This window comes from Stegastes partitus, unplaced genomic scaffold (genome assembly GCF_000690725.1).
Source record: "Stegastes partitus isolate 25-593 unplaced genomic scaffold, Stegastes_partitus-1.0.2 Scaffold1132, whole genome shotgun sequence".
Classification (NCBI taxonomy): Eukaryota; Metazoa; Chordata; class Actinopteri; family Pomacentridae; genus Stegastes; species Stegastes partitus.
In genome coordinates, this window is record NW_007578863.1 from 170,045 (window position 1) to 181,424 (window position 11,380).

Consider the following 11,380-nt stretch of genomic DNA (forward strand, 5'->3'; position numbering starts at 1 on the left):
CTTCATATTGCAGTGAAAAATGAGCCCACAGTGACAGGAGTGGAAAAAAAAACAAAAAACAGTTGGGGTTGAGAGGGTTAATTAAGAAACCAATAGAGGAGTCTGAACTATGCAGTTGCACTTTTTAATAATAATAAAAAAGCTTCTGAGTTTATGGAGGGTATAATACGTAGTAAACTAATAAAGCATTGATGTTGTGGTTGAGTTTAATTAACAGATGTGCAGCAAATCTGGATGAAACGGTGAGGAAAAAAAAAACAGGGAGAGGAGGAAATTAGTTTTATGATTTGTAACATCCTGCCGGAGCTTTTATTTGATGCTTAAGCATGCGTGACCCGACCCCTCACAGCAGGCTGTTAAATGGTGGTGACCTTAGAGCGAGAGCTACGGACCTCTGGTATCCCCGAAACACGCCGTCCTCGGCCCGCTTCAACCTGAACACATATGATCCTTCACCTCTCCGACATGGGACAGATAAATTAAGCAGCTGCTAAACTTGGCCCGACTGTGGCACACATTTGAGCTTGTTTATAAGCTTTAAGTGTGTGAGTGTGAGAAGGTCATCAAGCAGAATCATTAATTTACATAGTTTATATAAACACATGTGGCTGCAGATAGGTTTATGGAAAGAAAAGTGTTACGCGATTGATTAATAACATCCTCGTGTTGTAAAATTGCGGAATGAGGAAAGAATGCTGTCGACTTATTGGCGCAAAGCGGTGCTGTTCTTGCCGTGCACGTACCCCTGAGGATGTAGTTCTGGTAGTTCTGGTCGGCCTCAGCTCCCACTTTTATCAAACACGTCAGCCCTTCGGCCACCACGAACTCGTGCACCAGGTCCTTGTCATCCTGGAAAGAGGAAGAAAATCCATTATGGGTCATAAATATCCAGCATATAGAGCCAAAGACTGTATTTATTTTTTGTTATTGAAATTAGGGATTTTGTTTGGCCTTCCACTGAAACCTTTGAGCGCACGAATGTTTGCTACATATCATGCAGGGAAATAATAATCTGGAACCAGCTGTGGAACAGCGCACACAAGTTTTTCCACTACTTAATAAAGCTTTATGTGATAAATAATCAAATCAGTTGCAGAAACCTCCAAAGACTCAGTGCGAGTGAATTATATGTAGTTAAATTATTCATACCCGTGTCAAATTTTGATTTAAAGTGAATCTTTTTAGAACAATAGCTTTCCAGCTCTTTGAGGTTGAAGGCTTCCACTCCATCACTCTGGTCTTCCTCCACAGATTCTGGATGGGACTGACTTTGGCAGGGCCGCCCCCCCAAAAAAAGGTAGATATTGTTTTCCGTTAACCATTTTCCATGAAGCAAATGTCTTCTGCAGGCTGTAGAATCTTAACTTGTAACTTTCTCATGATGCCTTTTAGTTTGACCACTTGACTCACTGGCACTCTCAAAGCTTTACATTCCCACCCCTGTGTTTGACCGTGGGGATGCTGTTCTTGGGGGTTGAATGCGTCTCTTTTCTTTTGCCAAACGGAAACCACTTCCCTGTGTCCAAATGACCCCATTTTCATCCTCATTTGACCACAAAACTGATGACCAAAACTTTCTTGTTTGTCCAGGTGAGCTCTTCTGTGTCTGTCTTGAAAAAGTGGAGTCCTCGCTGGTGGAGACCAGCCGTGTTCGGTGGCTGCTGGAGGGTCAAATTGAGATGTCGGTACCATAATTACTCCAGTTCATTAGGATGGCCTTGGTGCCGATCCTTAGATTCTTCTTGGCGTCTCATGCTACCATTCTTGCCATTGCAGAGGTTAACTTTTGGCTTCCTCGGCGGCCCTTTGAGATTTTTTCCCAGTGTGGAACTCCTTGTACTTCTTGATGATGCTTAGCACTGTGGCCACTGGCACTTAAAAAAAAAAAACACTTGGATGTGGCTTCGTAGCCTTTTCCCATCTTGTGAAGAAGCCGCAATGTGCAAGACTTTCTCACTAATGGACTCTAACAGCACACTCACGAAGCTCTTTGGCTTTAGCAATGATTCCCACTTGACCAGTTAGAGAAGTACCGCATCACCTGCGTGTATTAGAACGCTCTTGAACACGGCAGAAATGGCCAGGACCTTTTAGAAAATGCAATGGGGATAATTTCAAATTGGACGTTGCATTTTTAGCAGTTAAAATGGTACAAAAAATGCAAGTACAATTCAAAGTGAAGATCTCTAACACAGTGTCTTACTTTCTTTTTCACTCGTTTGTTAGATTTTCAGCCAAAAAAACACTTAATGGTCAAATAAAAATTCACTTTAAATCAAAATTCTGCATGGGCATGAATACTTTTAGGCCTAACTGTATGTATTTGGCTTCTTACTGCAAGGCAACACCATGTTTACTGTATTACAAGGAATCAAAAACAATTAGTTGCAAAGGGAACATGTCCTCCAACTTCTTCACAACCCCTCCAAACAAAATCATCAGCTGAATAAAACTTATTTTCCATTTTTCATATTCAGTCACAGCTGACGCAGCGAACAATGTAATCCGCCTGCAGCTTGTTCAGCTGGAGTGCTGTTGCTTCAACTTCACCCTACATTTTGCCCTTGATGACAAAACCACCTGCATCCCTCACACCTGTCGCTGACTCTGTAATTTAAGGCCAAGCATTAGGCTTTCTTGCAGGATTTACCATTTTCTGATACACTCTACTGTTCAGATGGGAAGGAGAGGAAGGCAGCAATAAACACTGTGGGGTGGTCAGGGCTTCTTTCTCTCCCAGGAGGAAGTCTAAGTGCTTCCAGAACATCTTTACCATAGATCTGTGATGGAGACTCCAGCCACTTGGCAGTGAGTCTGAATATACAGGAGTGAACTGAAGAAACAGAACGAGCAGGAGTTTTTGGAACTTGTCGTAAAATGTACACACTGATATCAAGCCATATTCTCTACGACTGACACTTTACAGAGCCGCTCACGGTGTAAAAAAAAAAGTGAGGTATTGTAATTTGTTCTGGGCCTGCATCAATGTCTGCTGCTCTCTTTTCCATTTAACTGTCAGTTAACCCTCCCCCTCCGCGACCGACTGCCCGCTAGCCCAGCCCAGTGTGTGAAGTATGACCAGACCTGAACACTGCACAGCTGCCACGAAGGCAGACTCTCAGCAGCACAACTCTGCCTCAGGAAAACACCGCCGTGTCCGAGTGTGACTATGCACGGATGAATGTGCGACATATTTGTCTTTGCATGTTCCTGGGCGGTCGAAGCCCAGAAAAAAAAAGGAAAGGCAAGAGGTGCTTCATTACAACTTCTGCATTTTTGAAACAATGCCTAGAAGATTATAAACAGTTTCAAGAAAGACGTTCTCAAAAAGACGGCACGAGCAGAAATCGATAAATAATTACCTGAAAAATCTGCTTGAGGGAAAAGAGGGCTCTCCGCAGCTCCCGTCCTGTTGAGTTGTAGAGTTTTTCTGTAAGAAAAAAGAACAGGAATGAGTGGAAAAATCAGCTGACATTGACACAATGTGGTATCTGATGTTGCTAAAGTTCCAGGAGGACTTCTGTTAAAATTGAAAACAGCTAAACATCACACAACTTGCATCATATATGATGTTTCCATGAGCTACAAATGTCTAAAAAATCCCCTCCTCGTGTCTACGTAACGCACATATCATTGAAAGCAATTATCCCAAGTGGCTAAACACGCAAACTATCCGACACAAGAGGAACAGTGAGAGCGAAAGAACAGTCGGAGCAACTTCTGTGGACATCTGTGGAGAGTTAGGGGACAGGGGATGTTTCCTGCTAACAAAGCCTAATCTGTAGTTCACATAATACAAGGTTATGGTGGAAAGCCAAAATGCCACCACAATGGCCAAGAAACAATGCACGCATTAATCAGTTATGGAAACTCAGCAGAGTAGTAAAGGAGAGACGTGATGGATGACACATGCTCGTGATGAAGGCGTACATTTCCTGCAACAATCCTTCACCCCGTGTGTGTGCAGTCCGCCGAGTCTGCCAGGGAGTGGCAGCGTTGAGCACAGACCTGGTCGCTCACTCATCACTGCTGTGTGAACTCTCTCTGACTCAGCAAAACCTGGCCGTGCTGCTGCAGATACAGCAACACAGCAGCACAGGACAGCACAATGCAGAGCAGAGCAGTGCAGTGCAGCTCAGGACTCACTTTCTCAGCCTCGTGCAATGTGCAAGGACACTTTCTACCATATCTGACGGATACTTTCTAGCTCGAAGGCATGGTGGTATGTTTTAGTCATCAAAGATCTAACGAGAAGATTGGCATGTACACAAAAAGGCAGCTTGTTTCCCTTTGCTCTCGCACACACCCCTTACACAAAGACATGTGCAGCACTGAGTGAGATTCCCCAAACATGAAACCATGAGAAAAAAAAATGAGCAGACTCAACAGAAGTATCGTGTGCAATATCGTGTAAATGTCAAACTATTCAAGCTCAAATCACGAGAAGAGTTCATGAGCCTTATGGGACACTTAAAAACAAATAGATTCAAAGCAATATTGAAAGCATAATTGTACTAATACGGTTATAAAATGAGCAGAACTTTCTCAGTTTTGCACCTATAAGCTGTGTCTATTTGCATGTCTGCATCATGGAAAAGAACAATTTGTTTGTGATTCTTCACAAAAGGTGGAAAAGGACACAGCAAGATCGAAGCCCAACTAAAAATCAGAAGAAACACTGTTCCAGCAGAAATCAGGAGGTACAGGACGAATCATAGTACCACTAATCAGAACTTCAGTGGCCGTCTTCCTAAAAATGGTGCCATGGACAGACTTGGGCAATCCAGCTCTGACAAATAGATGGGCAAGTGCTTCAGACTTGGCACAGAAGTTATCAATGGAAATCACTGCGATAACTCGGACAGTGTGAAGGACACTATATATCATCAGTCCCTATGGATGGTGTCTAAGATACCCCTGCTTGTTGAGGGGAACAAAAGCACCAGATGAAACTTTGCTAAAGAACATGCAAAGAAGCCTAATAAATATTAGGAGCACATTTTTAGAATTCGTTTGGCTCAGATGAGGTGAAGCCTGTTTGTTGTGAACCCGTCCCCGACTACCACAGTGAATGCATGATCCCAATGGTGACGCATAGAGGTGGTAGTGTGATTATATGAGGCCGCATGATTGCAAACGCTGCTGGGAAGATGGAATTTATAGATGGTATCACGGATGCCTGCGGAGATACCAAAATACTGGCTGACAAGATGCCTCCCAGTCAGCAGAATCCCGGCAGAGGAAGAATATTTCAGCATGATAGTGATCAAAAGCACGCTGCCAAAATCAAACAAGAGCTTCCGAAGAAAAGAAAAAAAAAGTGAAAAGCCATGACCTGGCCAAATATGTCGCCTGACTTGAATCCAAAAGAACACCTTTTGGGTATCCTAAAGAGAAAGGTAGAGCAACACAATCCCTTCAGCAAAAAGCAGCTGGAAAAAAAAAACTGTCTCTGAGGAATGGCAGACGACCTATCATAAATCAGAAATTTAGTGTTCTCCATAGCGAGAAGGACCGAGTCTGTCATCAAGGGTTCCAACTCTGGAGTGGACTCGCTTCTGATGTACACCCTACATATGGCCTTGAAGGTATCCTTAAGCACACAACCTCCAAGACTTGCCTCGGAATCCGTTGTGTGAGAAACGCACACTGGTGAGCGTATACACTTGGGATACACAGCAAGAGGCTCCTATTCAGTGTTGTTGTTGGCCTCCTCAGCTGTGGAGTAAATCCCTTCAGCTGATGAACTGAGACAGAAACAGGGTGTGCGTTGCCTGCCAGTTCTGTGGGCACACAAAGGCTACTTCAAGACACCGGACCAGACAGCGAGCAGTCGACGTCTGAAGTCTCTGGGTGGCTTTTCGGTGACACACAACATTTTCACAACACGCATAAAACTTCCCACGCAGGCCCACCGAGACAACAAACACGCAGCATCACATAATCTAACCCCCTCTGGGAAAAGCCTAATACAGAGAAAACATGCAAACAAGGTATAGTTTATACAGAAACTAAATAAATTACAGATATACCTCAGTTCGTACATCTGTTTCGGTTGGGGTAAATGTAAGTCAGACTTTGGTCTAAATTACATTCCTGGTTTGAAACTTGCTGCCATGTTCCAGGACATGTTATTACAGGAAAAGGTTGTCTACAGTAACTCTACACACTTCATATTATTGGTGTAATCCACTCTTCTCCAGACAGACATGACACTGGATATGCAGTTGTAATGAAGACAGCCAGTGGTTAAAACACTGATTTGACGACGTCGTACACTGAAATCGTACACCTCAAAATCCCGTTCCAGTGGAGTTTCTTATCTTAAAAAAAATGCCTCGTTTCTAATTTATGCCTTTGGTGGTATTTGGTATGAGCAAAGCAGAGCAGAGCCTTATATGTTTTCACCGCCGTACATGGCCCTGACGCCTGATGGGTAGGTCAGCGCTGGACTTCTACGGAAGAGTCCCAGGCAAGTCAGTGGCAACAACATCCACAAGCAATAAATCTCTACAATTCCAGAGGTATTAAGAGGGGAAGCTGTGTGATGCTGGCAATTTATGTCTTTATAAATAACAGGAAGGAAATGTGACTGGGTCTTTTCAGTTTGGACGCTCCGGGAGTGGAACTCCAGCCTAAACAAGTCAGGGTTGCCAAACCGTCTCAACGGAGTTTCTTTTATTATGTTTATTCTGTTTAATCATGAACATCATTGTGCAGGTATTTTTCCTGCACAGAAGAATTGTTGGCTCCTTCTGAACCAAACACTAAAGGAAACAAGATGATAAGAATAAAAACAGCGATACAATTTTAGTAGCCAGTTTTGTTGATAGGGATTTAATTAACACATAAATAATGGAGATTTTTGTTATCGTTGGGCATCGTCGCTGTACAGAGATGCATTCAAAACCAGGAAAAACCCTGTTGTGGTAAAGCACCTTGTAGCTATATTGACAATAGGGGTTTATTAACAATTAAACCATTGATCAAACCTCTAAAAACTCCCCTCTTTGTATCAATGGTACAATTTTTCAGAGAAAATAATCCCTTCATGTCTGTCTTTCCATTCATTCCTTCCAACCCACTGCAGCCTGAGCACACCAGCTTTCCTATCACTCAACACAGTAAAACTACTCTTGCTACACAATGGCAAGTTGTACTACTAGAAATCTGAATCCATGTTATTGAGATATTATTCAGGGTTGACATGCTCAGCCATAGAGTTGTCCTCTTATTTTGCAGTGTATAATAAAAACCATATGGACATGTTCACAAGGTGAAAACATACAACTAGATTTTCACCACAGGGAGCCTTTAATATTAATTCCATATCATTAGGGGCACAGTTTTATGGCCATAAAATGTATAAAATCAAAATGGTACCATATAGATAATAACAGCCTGAGCTTTATGCCACTCATTTGGCCATTAGGTCTGCGGTTGAGTAGACATCATGTAGAACAACTATCAAAGCTTTTTAACTACAAGCTTTTTAACTACTGCTCTCTTGGCTACGGGTCAAGGTAAAGTCATATCCATTGCCCTGTATCTCAGGGAGATGACTCAGAGTTTAGATTAGCGATCTATAAACAGAGAAACTCTCTGATCACCGGAGCGGAAGAACAGCGGGAGATAACTCTGGGTTACTCATCACACCTTTACCATACAAAGCACGCTTGATTTGTGGTCCTCCTGAATCACTGCGCTCTTAGTCTTAACTGCACTTCCACATGGACGCTGAACGTTAATCAGTCAACAGATGAATTACACCCAATACTGCTGAACACCCGGCGACGGTTCTGCCCAGATCACAGCGCAGCGTTACGGCAGTGATGCATCAGCACTGGGCTTGAATAAATCCCAGCGGCATGTCGTATGTGTCGATCAGCATTAGCGAGACAGAAAAAATTCTTCCGCACGCAGCTCTACAGCCATTTGCAAAAAAGCCTCGCGCTCGTCTACTTAGCCCTGTAGTTTGGACCCCAATAAAACTGTCAGAAAGTTATTCCTGCCCAACACTAAATGAAGCCCATCTGCAGGAACAGACAGTTCCTTCGCTGTCCCTGTCCACAGTCCACACACACCGATGCACCTCCCAGAGGCCCATCTCTAATGAGAAATAGCTCAGTGGAGATTAGTTCCATACCATTTGGCACAGATATGCACTGAAAAGTATGGGCCCTCTGCATTTCCCCCATTCAGGCAAGAACCTGGGAACTCGTTTATTCACAGGAAATGTTTGTGAGCTTCAACTCAAAGCAAGTTCATGTAAAGCCCACCTGAAACTTCAAGCTCAGTAGGTCACTACATTTGCAATGGATTTGGTATTGGGCCTGATTAAATGTACTAAAGGAACATGCACTGTGGGCACTAGGGCTGCGATTAGCAGTTATTTTCATGGTTGATTATTCTGCTGATTATTTACTTGAATGTTTGGATTTGCTGGTTGATCTCAAAAATGTCAAACAATTTCGAAAAATGTTCATCAGTGTTTCCCAAAGCCTGAGATGACTTACTTATTGTCTTGTTTTGTCCACAAGTCAAAGATTTTTCATTTTACTGTCACAGAGGAGCAAAGAAACCAGAAAAAAATCACATTTAAGAAGCTGGAATCAGAGCATTTAGACTTTTTTTCATTTAAAAAATCCATCCATCCATCCATTATCTATACACCGCTTAATCCTCACTAGGGTCATGGGGGGCTGGAGTCTATCCCAGCTGACTCAGGGTGAAGGCAGGTTCACCTGGACAGGTCTATCTACCAGTCTATCACAGGGCTACACTTAGAGACAGACAACCAAGCACACTCACATTCACACCTACGGACAATTTAGAATCACCAATTAACCTCAACATGTTTTTGGACTGTGTGGGAGGAAGCCGGAGAACCCACGCTGCATGGGGAGAACATGGAGACTCCACGCAGAAAGATTCCGGTGCCCCCACCAGGACGCGAATCGGCAACCTTCTTGTGGCGAGGCAACAGTGCTACCCGACTGCGCCACCTTGCAGCCCCATTAAAAAAATGATTTAAAAAATAAATAAATAAATGTTAATGATTATTGGTTAGTGGCCTTTATATTGAAAATGTTTTAACCGATACGGTAGAAGACGACGACAAAGTGCATGCATGTCAAAAATAAGTACTGTAGATGACATGATAGATGAGACCTGGTTGTGCCACCTGATGGAGTCTAATAAGTGTTCAACACTGCATTGACCCACGGAGGCAGTTACTACGACTTCTGTGTTCTGTGTTGCAAGCAGGAAGCATTGTGGCTCATAAAGTGCCACCATGAGAAGGTCTTCCGTGATGCTTAATGCCTACTGTCCACAGCTCTTATTATGAAAGCAAGCTGTGTGTGATAAGACTGTGCCTTTGGATGTAATTTGCCAGATCTGTTTGTGTCACATGACTGCATTTGAAAGAGCAATATCAGTTTGTTTGGTACTATCGATTCATTGCTAATTGTTTGACAGAAGGCTGTTAGTCATGGGTTAAGAAACTGTTTAAAATTTGCACTCCAAATTCAGTTTTGACAGCATTTCAGCCATAGTACAACTACAGCAACAATACAACAGCTGAGTAGCTCTCCACTGCCTGACCTTTGGATTAAAGCTGGGGTAGACTATTTCTGGGCAGCACTGAGCAAAACTTCAATGCTAACCTTTCAGCATATTGAAGTTGGAAACTAGACTTCTGCCTCTTTTCCTCATTTTGTTTTCAGACTTTGGAAGATCTAGCCCGTGAAAGGAGAACATAACGCATAACATGAAACAGCACTTAATCCGATCATGTTGCTTATTACTTTTTGCACCGCAAAACAAGACAGGCATAAAACTAAAACAATGCATGAGTGCATCTAAGGACGAGCAACGCATTCTTCCTGTCATGTTAACACTCACCTCAGGCTTCCACTGACAAGTACCTGACAGTGAAATGACTCAATGGAGTGAAAGTGTTTCTTTGATGCCTCATATGGATTTACCACAGAGGGCAGCTGTTTTCCTCTCTTAAATCGCAACACACAGTCACGTTTTCTTAGCTGAAATAGCTACAGGGTTGTAATGGATTCGTAATTATAACAATCATAAAAGTAATGGCGGAATTTCTATAATCACCAGGAATGCGCTCAACTATCCAGAGCAGACGAGTCGGGGGGGAAAAAAACTGCTGCGGTGGGCTGATATATTCAGACAAGCCAGGACTTCATAGAAAGTCATACGACTGCTGAGAAGACAATTTTTAAAACGCCAATCTGTCCTGTGCTGCTTCAAACACCCTCTGATTCCATGTCAGTGCCAGGACATTCCAGTAACACTGTTTTGTATGAGTCATAGGTCACTTTTTTATTTATCTCCGTACGCCAATCTCAACTTAAAAACCAGTCCCCACCACTTATTGCTGGACAGCTAACAAATTTGTTTGCCAATAAAGCCATTAGCGTCGCTCTTTTTCCGTCCACAGTAGTAACCTCTAACATGTTCACTTTTACTCATGTGTTCACATGTCATTATTTCCAGAAAGTGCCATAAAATGAGAGGGATGACTACTGCTGCTCATGCATCGCGCAGCAGGCGGAACACATAAACCACATCCAAAGAGCAGCCAGGAAACCCACAAAGACCCCACTGGGCAGGACAACCCCACAAACACTGGTGTAAATTAAACCGTGTTTGCTTTCAGGAGTGGATGTGTCACACTAGAGAGTTGAGGAGGCGGATTCTTAACATTGTATTGGTATATAAAATTTTTATAAATCTTCCCTCGTCGCATTCTGTTACACCCAGAACAACAGAAAACTAAAGTAGGTCATCAGAATGCAAGGTCATCAGTCTGTCGTCACCCACTTCCACTTCCACCACTCGATTTATGTGCGCTGTGTTGCCACTGTGGTTACAATTAGGAAGTTTACATCAGTAAAAAACAAAAACATTGAGTTTGAGTGGAGGTAGGGAACAGAAAAGCAGCTGGTTAGAGTTTAAGCTTCACTTAATGTCATGATACCTCCAATAAAGCAGCTCTGACTCCGTGGAGGAGGCTTTAAATAGAACAGAATGGGGAGCGATGACAATAAACTTCCCTCTCAAGAGGAAAGTTCAGATTTAGTAGATTCTGGTTTAAATGCACGGTTTACAAAATCGAAATAAATGTTCGCCAGATTAACCCTTTGGATCCCAAAGCTTGTCACTGACAAAACTGCATCATTTATCAGAGGCAGTAACTGCTAAAAACAGAAAGAATCATTGGATTGTCAACTCTCTGACGGTCCTTGAACTAATCATTTATGACGTGCCGTTTCATTGGAAATCAAAGCTTAAAATCGTGATATTTCACCAAAATCATTTTATTTTGCATGCTTCATTTTACCAAAAAGGA

At 42.8% G+C, this 11,380-nt stretch overlaps 1 protein-coding gene across 2 annotated transcripts in view; it reads right to left on the reverse strand.

The window, feature by feature from the left end:
* The window catches only part of LOC103368226 (FH1/FH2 domain-containing protein 3), a 121,583-nt gene that overhangs the window by 51,483 nt on the left and 58,720 nt on the right, over window positions 1-11,380 (reverse strand). For both annotated transcript variants that reach the window (XM_008296526.1, XM_008296525.1), the window contains exons 4-5: window positions 3,363-3,430; window positions 744-849 (exon numbers count right to left, since the gene is read on the reverse strand). In XM_008296526.1, the coding sequence (XP_008294748.1) occupies window positions 744-849; window positions 3,363-3,430 (174 nt within the window). The remainder of the gene's footprint in view (window positions 1-743; window positions 850-3,362; window positions 3,431-11,380) is intronic.